This window comes from Culex quinquefasciatus, chromosome 2 (assembly GCF_015732765.1).
Source record: "Culex quinquefasciatus strain JHB chromosome 2, VPISU_Cqui_1.0_pri_paternal, whole genome shotgun sequence".
NCBI lineage: Eukaryota > Metazoa > Arthropoda > Insecta > Diptera > Culicidae > Culex > Culex quinquefasciatus.
This window is the reverse complement of record NC_051862.1, coordinates 184165831-184180374: the sequence shown is the minus strand read 5'-3', so window position 1 is coordinate 184180374 and position 14544 is coordinate 184165831. Positions and strand designations below refer to the sequence as shown.

The following is a 14544-nucleotide window of genomic DNA, read 5'->3' as shown; positions in this document are numbered from 1 at the left end:
GTTTTAGTGACAAAAAGTTAAATAAAAAATCACCAAAATTTTTTTTACCAAGCATCATTTTTTTCCAGTGTAGTCCATATCCATACCTACAACTTTGCCGAAGACACCAAATCGATCAAAAAATTCCTTCAAAAGATACAGATTTTTGAATTTACATACATCATTTTTGTATGGCCAGCTGCCAAATTTGTATGGAAAATTATATGGACAAACTAATGATGCAAAATGGCTGCTTTGGGCATACCGAAGGCACCAAAAAAGTTTCAGTCGGATTAAAAAATACAAAAAAAAAATCGAATGACCGAAATCTGAAAGAATTGCTCAACTATCAAACTATAGGAAAAGATATGAGACAGTGAATGTTTGATTTTCCTTGCATCTTGACGCTTATTTTGTTTGATGATGAAATATTTCGATTTTATAAATATAAATTCGCAATTTATTGTACTTGTACTTTACAGGGTTTCAATTTGTTGAAAGTTAACTATTAACATAGAAATCATTATATTTTTAAATAAATTACAAAACCAATAATTTATACTGAAAACTAGATTTTAAGTCGGCTGATTTCCTATATTATTTTAATCAGGCTCAAACTTTTTGAGACCTTCCTTACAACCAAAGAAGCCATTTTGTGTCATTGGTTCACCCATAGAAAGCTTTGAAAAAAAAATTAAAAAAAAAATATTTTCAGGCTTTTTGATAGAGAGCACAGTTTTCAAGATTTAGCCACTAAAAGATTAATTTTACTGAAAAATTCCAGTTTTTTTATTTTTCTTAATAGTGATCATGGTTGCACATTCCTGAAAATATTTTTTCGAAAAGTTGAGATGATTCCCAATAAAATTGTTCAACAGACATAAACATTTGTGATTTTTTTCAATCCCTTCAAAAAAAAAATATTTTAAATTTTGGAATCGAGACTAACTTTTCAATATTTCTGGAAAAAAATCGTGAACCTTTTTTTTCCTCCCCAAGTAACGTTTTAGCCATTATCAAAGCTGTCACAACCGCCATAAAACCTATCAGCCAAAACCAACATTAAAACCCCTTAGTCGTAACAAACTCCCCAGAACCTTGATAAACCCCACTTAAAACCCAAAAGGACCTCCGCAAAAGGTTGTTACGGCCTATTCATAAAACCTATATAGGAGTTCAAGGCTTTACAACTGAATCCTAACAACATCCTCGAAGCCTTGATAAAACCTTTCTTAAAACCTAGTCAGGAGTTATGGAAAAATGACATTTCATACGTCTTATGCCAAAATGGTTTTATTTTGGCAAAAATAAGTCTTCATCTTGCCAAATGAAATTATGGAGATGGCTGTCTAAAATGGCGATGATAAATAATAGATATTAGAGGTAATCCAAATAATTTAAAAGCTTATTTCTCGCAATTGATGGCTCAAATTCAGCTGCGGTTGAAATTTTATTGATAAATGTAGGGGAGAAAGAGCCAAAAATATCAACTCGCTTCATAAAAAATCATTTTTTGTAATTATAGTGTTTAATGTTAAAAAATATGTTATTGCAATTCTTTGAAAAAAAAAATATTCAAAACATTTTTAAACATCTATCGCTATAATAATCATACCAGAAATTCAGTAAAAAAGTGTGTTTTCATCAAATTTAAATCAAATTTTTCAGTTTTATATTTTTTCAATCAAGATGGCGGTCAATCATATTCAATAAAAGCACGCGTTTAGCGCCATATTTAGTCACTGCTATTTGGCCGCGATAAATGCTCTTTTAGGAGCTCTTTACATGCCTAATGGCACTTGACAACACCCTAGGTTTGAACAAAGTATGCGATAAAACCTTTTGGCATGGCATTGCCATCTGGTTTTCAAGCCTCTATTAAAACTTTCATTAAACCTTATTGAAAGCTAGTCGGTTTTTTTTTCCATCCGGTTTTATGTCCGAGGCATAAAACCCTGTAGGAACCTATTGATTAGCTCTTGCTTGTTGGTTGCGGTGAATGCCCAAATAAAACTATTAAGCAATCAAGATTCTACAATAAAACCTCAATAAAACTTGGTGGTGGATAATTGGTTTAAAAATGTTACTTGGGTCACCAATACCTACAACTTTGTCGAAGACACCAAACTGATCGGATATCCTTAAAAAATATAGATTTTCGAATGATTCAGGATATTTAGGCATGGACAGCTAAAAAATGACACAAAATGGCACAGTTTGAGCTAATGAGCACCCATACAAGTCTCTATACAATTTTGGCTGCTGCCCATACAAAAATGGTACGAAAATATTCAAACAGCTGTAACTTTTGAGCGAATTTTCTGATCAATTTGGTGTCTTCGGCAAAGTTGTAGATATTATTGATGACTTTTGAGAAAAAATAGGTACACGGAAAAAAAAATTGCAGATTTTTTATCAATTTTTTTTTCACTAAAACTCAATTACCCAAAATATTTTTTTTATTTTCGAGATTTTTTGATATGTTTTAGGGGACAAAAATCCGCAACTTTTGAGCTATAGAGAAACATGGTCAAAAATCTGACGCCGAGCAATGAATTTTTGAAAAAATAGTGATTTTTGGAAAAAATCGAAATTTCATGCAAAAAAAAAAAATATGTTAAATTGAATTTACAATCGAAAAGTACTTTACAGATTTTTTGATAAAAGGCTCTGTTTTTGAGATATAGCCACCGAAAGTTTAATTTTAGCGAAATATTTGCAGTTTTTTGATTTTTAAAAATAGTGACCATGAGTGACCATTTCTATTTTTTTTAAATGTTCAGAAAATTTATTATAAAATTGTCAAAGAGACATTGAAGATTGTACCTCTGGTTGCTGAGATACAGCAGCTTAACGGTACCATAGCTTTTCCACCCAGATTTCGGTTAGAGACATTCTAGTATCTTCAAAACTACGGGAACTATCGATATAATTTTTTACTCATCCCCTAAATTACTGTCTTCGTTGTTATTTACAACAAAGTTTGACTATTTTTAAAATCAAATTATTGCAGGATTGGGTCCGTAAGTCTGACAATTTTGGAATAAGAAGACAACAACTTCCTTGGTTGCTGTGCACCCTTAAAGAAATAGAAACAAGAAAATTGAAGTTTTCGAAGCCTCACCCAAACAGCCCACCATTTTCTAATGTCGATATCTCAGCAACTAATGGTCCGATTTTCAATGTTAAAACATGAAAAATTCGTGAAATTTTCCGATCTCTTTGAAAAAAAAAAACATTTTGAAAAAATTTAAATAAAGACTAACATTTTAAAAGGGCCAAACATTGAATATTACGCCCACTATTTTTTCAAAAAAAAAATTAACTCAGCGGCAGATTTGTTTGACCATGTTTCTCTCTAGCCCAAAAGTTGCAGATATTTGTAGCCCAAATTAAAAAAAAAAAACTCGGAATTAAAAAAATACTTATTTTGGGAAATTGAGTTTTTTGTGAAAAAAAAGTTTCAATTTTTTCAATGTACCTATTTTTTTCTCAATAGTCCTCAACAATACCTTAAACTTTACCGAAGACACCAAATTGATCCGAAAATTCACTCAAAAGTTACAGCTGTTTAAATATCTACAAACCATTTTTGTATGGACCGCAGCCAAATTTGTATAAAGACTCGCATGGGTGAACCAATGACACAAAATAGCTTCTTTGGTCATAGGGAAGGCCCCCACAAAGTTTGAGCCAATTCAAAATATACAAAAAATAAAAATGATCGAAATCAGCCGATTTTATATGGCAAATAAAATTCAATTGTTTGTGTGATTGATGAGGTGAAAGATAAACAAGAACTAGAAAATCATATTTAGTTATGAAACTCTGAAGCATTCGACATTGATCAATTTGCACAAAATAACTGTATTTTATTAACAATGCATGATGTTTGCCTTGAGAGACATATGAGGCATATGACCTACAAATATAATTGAAAATTTTTGTTGAATCATCAATGCATTTTTTTGTTTCGAAGGTCTAAAACAACTGACACCAATTTGGGAGCAAATTGCAAAAGATATAACTGAACCAGTACCAGTATTAATAAGTGAAACAAATATCAGATTTTCTAGAATAACATTTACAATGCCTATAATTTTGAAAAACTTCTAGAATTTGATATGAATTACAAACTTATTACAACAATTTGTGATTCCACAATTCCTGTTGAAAAACAAAATCGAATCCTCTCTGTATCCACACCGGTGGAAGAGTTTTTCCCGCGAGCCCGTTTTTATTGGCTCCGCCCGAACTGTCGAACAAGGGTTTCCAGCAAGGCCTCAGCACAGAAAAAAATCAATTCCCGTAATCGTGAATTAAGTTCACGAATGTGAGATCCACGAAGGAATTTATTCATGAGTATGGTGCATTTGCACCATAAACGTGAATATATTCCTTCGTGGTTCTCATAATCGTGAACTGACTTCACGGTTTCGAGAATTGATTTTTTTCTGTGAGACTGGCAAGTAATTAATAATTACTTTGATTTTCAGCTGGTAATTAGGTAATTCTTTAATTACTTAGTAATTCATGGCAATTAGAGTAATTTAAAGTAATTTATTGGTAATCAAAGTAATTTTTGAGTAATTAAAGTAATTGATTATTTTAAATTGTACTTCTTCAACAACACTATTTACTTTTTATATATAATCGCCACGTGGGTCTCGTGGCGCAGGGGTAGCGGCTTCGGCTGCCGATCCCGATGATGCTATGAGACGCGGGTTCGATTCCCGCCTTATCCACTGAGCTTCTATCGGATGGTGAAGTAAAACGTCGGTCCCGGTTTCTCCTGTCTCGTCAGAGGCGCTGGAGCAGAAATCCCACGTTAGAGGAAGGCCATGCCCCGGGGGCGTAGTGCCAATAGTTTCGTTTTTCGTTTCGTTATATAATCTATTTTATCAGTTTTTTATTAATTACTAATAAGAGTGAAACACAAAGATTAAAATAGACTGGCTCTGTATGTGGAAGGCCTTATTCACCATAGTTCTCTCCTAAAACTCTCCTAAAATTTATTTTAATCATGTTGTTTATCGAAGCTGATTAACAACAAAAGGCAACGCCATGATATATTACTATCATTGATAAAAACAAAGTTTTCAAGTGATAGCCATAAATCAATAAAAATAAAAATATATTTTTTCATAATCAGCAGGAATTGACAGTCCTGTAACATCTCTCTATTAAGAGCTATTTCCCCGAAAAATTTCCAAATATTTCTGAGACAAATGTTTCAATGTTAAAAATCAAACTCAGTGAAATTAAAATCGACTAATATTCAGATGCAGAAATTAAATCCAATGTAAATGTCACATTTCACATTATCCGTATTTTCAGCAACGGATTTTTTTAATTTGCTTGAGAAAAAAAAAACATGCAAAGTAATGTCAAACCAATGTTTGAAAAACATTTTAAAACATAACATTATTTTGATGAATTTCACAATTTTCATGAAGAGCTGCTGCAAATATTTGTCAAAGTTTATGTTTGGCTCGAAAAATCAGGGGACCTTTTTTCAAACAACTTCTATATTCTAATGGCATTCGATTTGCAATAAACTGAAAACAATTTTAAATTATTAATTAATTATATTAAAATTCATATATTGAAGTAAAACAGTATTTTTTTTTTTGCTTTTATTACAAACGCGACTTCAAAAAACGTAAGTCAACTTAAATAATCTTCTTTTGCAATTGATTGATAAGGGTTTGGTAGATTGAAACGTGAAACATTATGGAATTTCGAAACAGATAATTCAATAATTCAAGTTAAATTGGCCATAAAACAAATATTATTGTTCATATCAATTGAGCTACTTATTTTTTACCTGAAAATGGTATAATTAAATAAAATGTCAATTTTATAATAAAATTGGAGTTTAGGTGATAAATAATTTAGTTTAGAACCGTAGAAATGAATTCTTAAATTTAAATTAAATGATATTTTTATCGTAGTGAAAAGTAATTAAGTAATTAATGAAATTAATCATTTTTGACCAGTAATTTGAGCAATTAATTGGCAGACTGGCAAGTAATAAGCGCTTCTGGAAACCCTTGCTGTCGAACGCAAATATTTGAACGATGGTTTAACGGATGGACTATTTCCTGTGGAAAGCCATTCCCAGCCATCCATTATCACGTTCTACAGCTAGAAAGATGGGGGCGACGAACATTGCTCGAAGAAGCGAATTAAGCAAGTGTAAATTTCCATTTCCGGTTGGTGAAAGCTGGAGGCAAACTAGTTTGCTGCGTTTTCTTAGGAGCTTTTTTCGTGATTTTTTTTTGTGTTATTTATGCGACAGACTTTTCACTCAAATAAAAACTTAAAAAAGCTTTCAGCTTTTTTGAAGCTTGATGGAAAACTTATGTTTTTTTTTTCTTCTTTTTATCCTTTCGAGTTCAAACACTCTATAGTTGAATTAAGCGATAAAATCCATTCACGCTAGTCGCTAAATTTGAGTGTACCTGTAGGGCATCGCGTGTCCGCCCGAAAGCGGTTCGACCTCGACCTTCATGAATTTTCCCGAAAATCGACCACCGGGGACAAATCTCGAACTGCTGCCGCCGTGCACCGCCAGATCAATTGTTTATTAGCGACGACACCCTGGGGGCCATCGGAATCGATGACAGGGGACGCATTTTCTAACCGAGACCGTTTTTAATTTTTTATGCCCATTTTATACACAGCTTTATTGGCACACGCAACCGGGACTGTGTCCTGTCCGGACCTGCTCTGGTCTGGTAAACGTTACACGTTTGGCGAGCGAGTGACAGGGGAAAAGGGGCTTGTCTGCGATGGCGATGGTATAAAGTTAGTCGTCCTTTTTTCATGATTCACCGTGCTCCATATTTCATTGTTTTACCGTGGAGACGCATTTGAGATTTTTTTTCCATGGAAAATCACATTAAAAACAGAACAAAAAAGTCTTGATTAAATAAGTGCTTTTATTTTTCAACATATCAAGGTTTTTCAGCATATCGAATTTTGAAAATTTTAATTTGTCAATAGGAGGATGCAGATCAAAACTTTTCTTTTGGTCCTACTATTTTAGAACTTGGACTTGTTCACTAAAAGAAATGCTTCTCTTTCAACAAAATACGTCATTCCAATACTATTTTATTAAGTGCAGTAATAGAAGCATCAATTCAACTAAAACTATTAAAAAAGAAACCTGTTTAAAAAAAATTGACAAAAGTTTTGCTTTTCACCATAAGAATTATCCTCGGTCAACAAAGCTGCAGCTGGATAATAAGACGAGATGATAAAGAATTTCAAAATAGTTGAATTTTTCAAACTTTGAAGCCAATAGTTTCTTTGATATCGTCAGATGAAAATTGAAGTCGACTTGGAGAAAAACTCATGTTCCACCAATTTCAAACTTTAAGAAGCTTTATAATAGCAAACAACAGTTCGATCAACAAAGTCTTAGTCTTATGTTTTCAAACATATTTATTGCCGGTGTGCTTTTCATTCATGATTTTTTATCAATTGCGAAAACTGCCATTTTTTTTAATTTCAATTAATTTCGATTGCAATTTAGATTCTGCACCATAAAATTACATTTATAATTTCAACATTTTTTTTCTTTTTCAAAACTTCATTACTTTTATATTAGATTTTTCAAAAACAAAAAATTGTTTTCTTAAAAAAAATTATTTGGCTTTGAATTTTGCATTCTTTTCGAGCTGATTCCTAAAAAAAATTCTGTGAGATTTTGGATTCTTAAAATTTGAAGTTCTTTCAAATACGAAAGACTTTACCCGAGCAGACGGAAATAACTTGGGAATAACATTTTTTGATCTTTGAAAAAAAAACTAGTCCAATAACATTTTATGTTATTTATAACAAGATATGTTATTCGTCATTATGATTATTTTGATATTGGATTGTTATTGTGATAACAGATTAATAACATTTTTAGTCATTCTTCGAACAAATCTTTGTTATTATTTTTTGTTATTTTAACAACTAATCCGATCATCCCAATAACAGTTGGCCAAAATTGTGTTTGCTTTCAACCAATATCAGACAAATAACAAATTTTGTTATGATAACATAAACTGTTATTAAACCGTTATGCAAAAATGGATTTTTCAAGAAGATTCCATAACACTTTTTGTTATTTTAACTGTATTTGTTATTGAAATGGCATTAAGATTGTCATTACCGTCTGCCCAGGTAATATAATTTGTGCCATTTGAGCATTCTGTCAATCATGAACAGTTCTTCAAAGTACTTTAATTTCTTAGATAAGAAAATTTGTTGGAGATAAATTCGTGTAAGTTTTCGTATTCTATACATAAAAAGTTTTAATTCGAGTATGAGCATGTTATTCCTTTGATAATTTATTTTAGTGCAGCTTTCAAGCAGTTCTTCGCAAGAAAAAAAATTCATAAAAGGTCTTGCCTTAAACTTACTGATTGATTTCTAAGCATTTTGCCAAACAAAACAGCTTTTAAAAATGAAATTCAAAATTGTACGCAGTTTAGCAAAATTCGTTAAACAATCTTAAAATTTAGAGGAAAAATTGTTTAAAAACATTTATATTTAATTTTAGAATGCGCTTGAGTAAATTAAAAATTTCAGCTTTTTTTACAGCAACTTCCAAAACTTTATTTAGGTATAATATTTAATTTTTTAGTATTTACTAAGCTTTTGGAACAACTTTTGTCATAGATTAATCGAACCTCATTCAAAGCTAAGAGAGCAAAATTGAAAAGTGAAAAAAATATTTCACCAGGAATCATAAAAAAGCTAAACTAGAGAATGAATCTTTCGATTCGACAAATTCAGTTTCAATTTTCAATTCGGTTTTATTGGTGAATAATCAAGATACAATGAGTTATTTTGAAGTGCATAACAGAGTTTTGGAGTTCCTTTCAGCTTTGTGTTGCATCATAATCCATTTTGGAACAATTATTTCTTTAACTAAGGCACTAGCAAGAGTAAGAAAAATTCAAAAAAAAAACTTACAGGATTCGACAAATTTCCAGCAAGCATATTTTAGCTTTTTGAGTTTTCGCTGACTGATTTGAAATTATATTTTTGAACAATTAATTCAAAAATATTTCATAATTTCTTAAGAATTTCCAAGACAGATATTTTTTTTTTATTTGTGGTACACAAATTATTGAAAATTTCATCTACATCTCCATTCTCTTCTGAGAACATATCTTCGCAATCATCATCGCATATCATCATCGGTGGAGAAATACTTAATCAGTGTAGAGTAAAACAATTTCAAAATGCCTCACGAATTAAATGTATCAAAAATTACCAAATCCATGATATTTATCATCAAGTACAGTACTGAAATCCCGATAGTTTGTCACGTTTGGTTTGACAGTGAGTGTGAGTATCTTATGAAAAGTGACAGTTTCTCATCGATTTCATAAGTTTTTTTCTAGATATTTTCTATGTTTATTAAAAATAATCCTAGTTTCTTTTGAAATATTTTAAAAATGGAAGACCAATATGTTTCAATAAATTTTGAATTGTTCATGTTCGCTTTGGCAATTCGACTAAAATTCCACGATTCTTTAAACTCGTTTATGTGAAATCGTTTTAAGTTTTGTTTAGATCTGCCGGATTCACTTTTAAACAGTGTGCTGATCTACAAAAATGCTTCAAAATGAATTAAAATTCAACATTTAATTCCTGAATTGCTTCAAAAATACATTTTGTAGAGATTTTGCCAAGTAATCAGCTATTTTGTAAATATAAGCAAGCAAAACAAAACATTCATGAAATGAAAAAAATCTTTTTAACAGCACCAAAAGGTGTTTAAAACACGGTTTCTACACTAATTCGATTGTAGCTATCAAAAAAGTACTTTGATTTTTGTTTTTCAACTCCATACTCAAAATGTCTACAATATTGTCGATTTTCAAAACATTTGCAGCGAAATCGAGAAAATTTAAAAATAATTTTGTAAAAAAATTGCCATCGACTTTGAAACGTCAAGATTTTTTAAATAGAAGCTCTTTTTCAGCAAGATTTTCTCTAATAAAGACATAGATCCTTGCAATAAATCCAAAGTTCTACGAATACACAAGATTATTTGTTTAAATGTGTTCAGAGCTAACAGCAATGCAATTGAACAGAAAATGAAAAAGCATTCATTTACTATTATAATAAACCCTTTAAGGATTCTATGAAATTCTATTTCAAATGCTTGAATCGAGTATATTTTTTTCTCCAAAATTTAGTTTTGGGCACAATGTATGGAAAAAAATATTAAATAGGTTTAAGTGTCTAGATATTATTTTTTTTAGCATATTTCCGAAGTGATTATCAATCATCGGTGGAATTCTAATTCCATACCCTGATCAAGATAATAGAAATACTCACCTGGTCTCGCCCACGGGCTTGTCCCCGTCGTCATCGCCACCTTTAGAGAAAGAATCCCACCCTTTCGACCCATTTCCACGCCCATGGTGGTGTTGGGAGGAACCATTTACATTGTTTTCATAACTAGGTTTATTTTTCGCTCCACCTTACCCTCTACCTTAATGTGCCACACGCGTGCCCCTGTAACCCTCAGTAACTTTGCTGCTCTGCACGCCATCTGTCAATCCACATTCCCTGATGACGGCGATGGCTGAAAGGCCTCGACCCAAGGTAAGGGTGCGTCCTCGTCGAAGTTCAGCAAGGAATTCACAGCTCCACCTCCTGCTAAAGTTTGGGGGGAAAAGGGCACGTCAAGGCCCCCTTTCGGAAGCGAGCGCCCAACTCAGCCAAAACATTTTATCATAATTTGCGTTTGGTTTTTTCGTTCCATCATCGTGCGTAGAAGAATGAATTATTAACATTTTTTGTCGCTCGGATATTTGCGTGTTTTTGTGCTGTTTTCCACGTTGAATCAGTCATTGACCATCCCAGCGCTGTGCATCACTAATGACCCCCATTGTCCATTGTCCTAGAACTGGCCATGTTTTGCTCGTTCAACTCGCCATCAACCCGACATTTCACATTGACTCATATTTGCATGTAACCCCTTAACAAACACTCCACGTGGAATTTAACCAATTTGTAATTAATTATTCCTTCCCAATTTTGCAACACAGATTTCGATACGCGCTACTTCTGGAGCTGGACCGACTTCCAGTCCTACCTGGACTTTATGCTGGTGGTGTGGGTGGTCGGGGCGGCCGTTACCTACCTGATGCTGTCCGTGACGTGGTTCATGGAGACCATCGGCTTCCTGGCCGTCTTCACCGAGGCCATGCTGGGTATGACGACGAATTGAATGATAACTTTAAACAAAATACAAATTTGTGTCATCACTTTTAGGTGCGCCCCAGTTTCTGCGAAACTACAAAAACAAGTCCACCCACGGTATGAGCATCTGCATGGTGATCATGTGGACCGCCGGTGATATGTTCAAGACTGGTTACTTTATCTTAAGGCACGCCCCGACGCAGTTCTGGATCTGCGGCACGCTGCAGGTAAGGAAGATTGCTGTGACTCGAAAAAAGAAACATCTTACTATTAAACCCTTTCTCTTCAATGTATTCCCATCACAGGTCAGCTTAGATCTAGCGATCCTGCTGCAAGTGTACATCTATCGTAAGAATCCGCCGCGCAGCAGCCATCGCGGCGACTAGCAGTTTGCCCCCCAAAATATTCAACCCAACAGCAACGGCAACACCATCACAAACTCCAACGGCACCTGCCCCAACTCCACCATCACCAAGATCAACAGCTACACCCAAACCATTCCGCTGCCCGTTCCTGGAAGCCATCACCAGAAGCACCAGCACTGCCTGCTGGGCAACTCCCGTGTCAACCGGTCCTCACTCGGGCCATCCGCCATGATGGCGTACTCTTCTTCCCCGGCCGCTTCTTCCTTCTACAGCTCCGTACTAAGCGGACCTGGACCGGCCACCGAATGTTCCCTCTCCCTCAAGTCAACCGGTGCCGTGACGAACGCACTGGCCACACCCCACAGAAACCGCCTGACGTCCCGCTTCCAGCACTCCAAGTCCCATTCGATTTCCGGATCGCGTGAGGCCACTCCGGTGCGGATCGTCGGAGGAGGCGTCGGTTCCAACCGGCGGGCCAACTCGGAAAAGTTTGACCGCCAAAAGACGGCCTCGCTGCCACTGCCCAAGCGCCGCCAGCTGAGTCTGAGCGCGACAAACTCGACGGGACGACCCGACCCGGAACAGCCGGCAGCGACAGAGCTGGAGGACGACGACGAGGAAGCGAGGGCGGAGAGGGCCCGCCGAGCGCGGATAAGCGTTCTGAACGAGGACGTGTTCAACATGAGCACCGGAGTGCCGGACACGTGCTCGTTCGTGACCATCACCGGGACCGCGTTCAGCAATCAGCAGCGGCGGGACTCCAATTGTACGTTAAATAGCAATAGCTACAAGGAGCAGTACATTCTAGGTAAGGTTATCAACTAAAAGATTTTATTGAATTTCTAAATCATCTTGACCTTCTTGACCTTCTTGATTATCTTGATTTTCTTGATTTTCTTGATTGATTATTGATTTACTTGATTTTATTGATTTTATTGATTTTATTAATTTTCTTTATCATCTTGACCTTCTTGATTTTATTGATTTTATTGATTTTATTGATTTTCTTTATCATCTTGACCTTCTTGATTTTCTTGATTTTCTTGATTTTCTTGATTTTCTTGATTTTCTTGATTTTCTTGATTTTCTTGATTTTCTTGATTTTCTTGATTTTCTTGATTTTCTTGATTTCCTTGATTTTCTGGATTTTCTGGATTTTCTTGATTTTCTTGATTTTCTTGATTTTCTTGATTTTCTTGATTTTCTTGATTTTCTTGATTTTCTTGATTTTCTTGATTTTCTTGATTTTCTTGATTTTCTTGATTTTCTTGATTTTCTTGATTTTCTTGATTTTCTTGATTTTCTTGATTTTCTTGATTTTCTTGATTTTCTTGATTTTCTTGATTTTCTTGATTTTCTTGATTTTCTTGATTTTCTTGATTTTCTTGATTTTCTTGATTTTCTTGATTTTCTTGATTTTCTTGATTTTCTTGATTTTCTTGATTTTCTTGATTTTCTTGATTTTCTTGATTTTCTTGATTTTCTTGATTTTCTTGATTTTCTTGATTTTCTGGATTTTCTTGATTTTCTTGATTTTCTTGATTTTCTTGATTTTCTTGATTTTCTTGATTTTCTTGATTTTCTTGATTTTCTTGATTTTCTTGATTTTTTGATTTCCTTGAGCAAAAACTGGAAATTTTGTTTTTGGACCTTTTTTTTTAAAAAAATCTCCAGAAATGCATTTATTTATTTATTATTATGTTTATTCTAATTATTCAAAGTTCTATGTGATTTATGTTAACTGTTTAGTTTTCTTTTAACGCTCTTGCGCCAATTTGATTTGTTTATAGTGGACGAGTTGAATATTGACCAGCATTTTGGTAAAAATGTAAACTCGAAATAGAAATCCAAAAATATTGTTTGAAATATTGAATTGAACTAATGTCTTTATACCAGCAGGAGTAATTGATGAATTTTTAAGTTATAGTTATTTTAGTAAAAAATAACTATGGTGTAATCTGGCAAAAAAAACTAAACAAAATCTGAAATTGTCCATGCCGATTCATCAAAGGATAAAGTTTTAATTTTTTTCAAGACATCTGAATACAAAAAAAATCGAAAACAGAAAATTAAGGATCACAAAAATACACCAAAGTAGATCTCAAGTTGCATTTTCCGGTTTCCTCAACGCATTACTCTACTAACTCTGCTTTCCCTTCCAGGTAGTAACTATAACAATAATATCAACCGGCACAGCCGCGACCACTACGACTCAATGCACCGGCTTAAGGATCTGGACCTGGACCTAACCCCGGACCACCACTCGGATCAGCTCCGACGCACCAGCTCCACCCCTCGCTCCGCCACCATCGACGTCGCCCCCAGAGACTCCTCCCCCTCAACGCGACCGAATTCGGACCAACACCGGCCAACCGTCGAACCGAAGCCCCATCATTACGAAACGAACCGCAAGTCGCTGCAGGATATCTTATGACGACACGCGGCACTGGTCCTGTGGCCAGTGCTGAGACAGGAGGACATTTTAAGGGTTCAGCAGCATCCGACGTCGGCGACATCCACCATATCAAACCAGGAAGAATCTCGCACCACGATGCGGTCAGCCGAGACGCAAACCGAACTGCTCGAGTGCTCGAGTGACGAAGAGGAGGAGGAACAACCGGTGGGGAGTCCGAGTGAGGGGGCGTTGGAGGAGGTGGGTGGTTCACCGGAGGTGGACCGGAAGGAGGATGATGGCGAGGAGGAGGAGGAAGATGATGACGTCAGTCTGGACGAGGAAAGCAGGTTGAAGACGATCAAGCGGCTGGGCTGCGGCAATCTGTTCAACTTCAACAAGCTGGAACTGCTGAACGAGCGGAGTTCCGGGGTTGCGGATAGCAGCAGGAACCTGTGCGAGCACGAGGTGCACGTGGCCATCGATGACGACCTGACGACGACGACGACCGGAGAGGGAAAACGGACTACGATGGCCACGATGAAGACGGTTCTGGGGGGTGGCGACGATTCCGTTGGTTCCTGCTCC

The 14544-nt window shown here is 35.1% G+C and overlaps 2 protein-coding genes across 3 annotated transcripts in view; both read left to right on the top strand.

The window, feature by feature from the left end:
- LOC6040864 (solute carrier family 66 member 2) overlaps positions 1-11660 on the top strand; it is a 47765-nt gene extending 36105 nt beyond the window's left edge. For both annotated transcript variants that reach the window (XM_038252445.1, XM_038252446.1), the window contains 3 exons: positions 11046-11210; positions 11272-11426; positions 11505-11660. In XM_038252445.1, coding sequence (XP_038108373.1) covers positions 11046-11210; positions 11272-11426; positions 11505-11585 — 401 coding nt within the window. In that variant the 3' untranslated portion in view covers positions 11586-11660. The remainder of the gene's footprint in view (positions 1-11045; positions 11211-11271; positions 11427-11504) is intronic.
- LOC6040863 lies at positions 11590-14027 on the top strand. Its single transcript, XM_001850141.2, has 2 exons — positions 11590-12372; positions 13727-14027. Exons 1-2 carry the CDS (start codon positions 11793-11795, stop codon positions 13996-13998), a joined length of 852 nt encoding a protein of 283 aa, XP_001850193.2. The 5' UTR covers positions 11590-11792; the 3' UTR covers positions 13999-14027.
- The last annotated feature ends 517 nt before the right edge of the window (positions 14028-14544 follow it).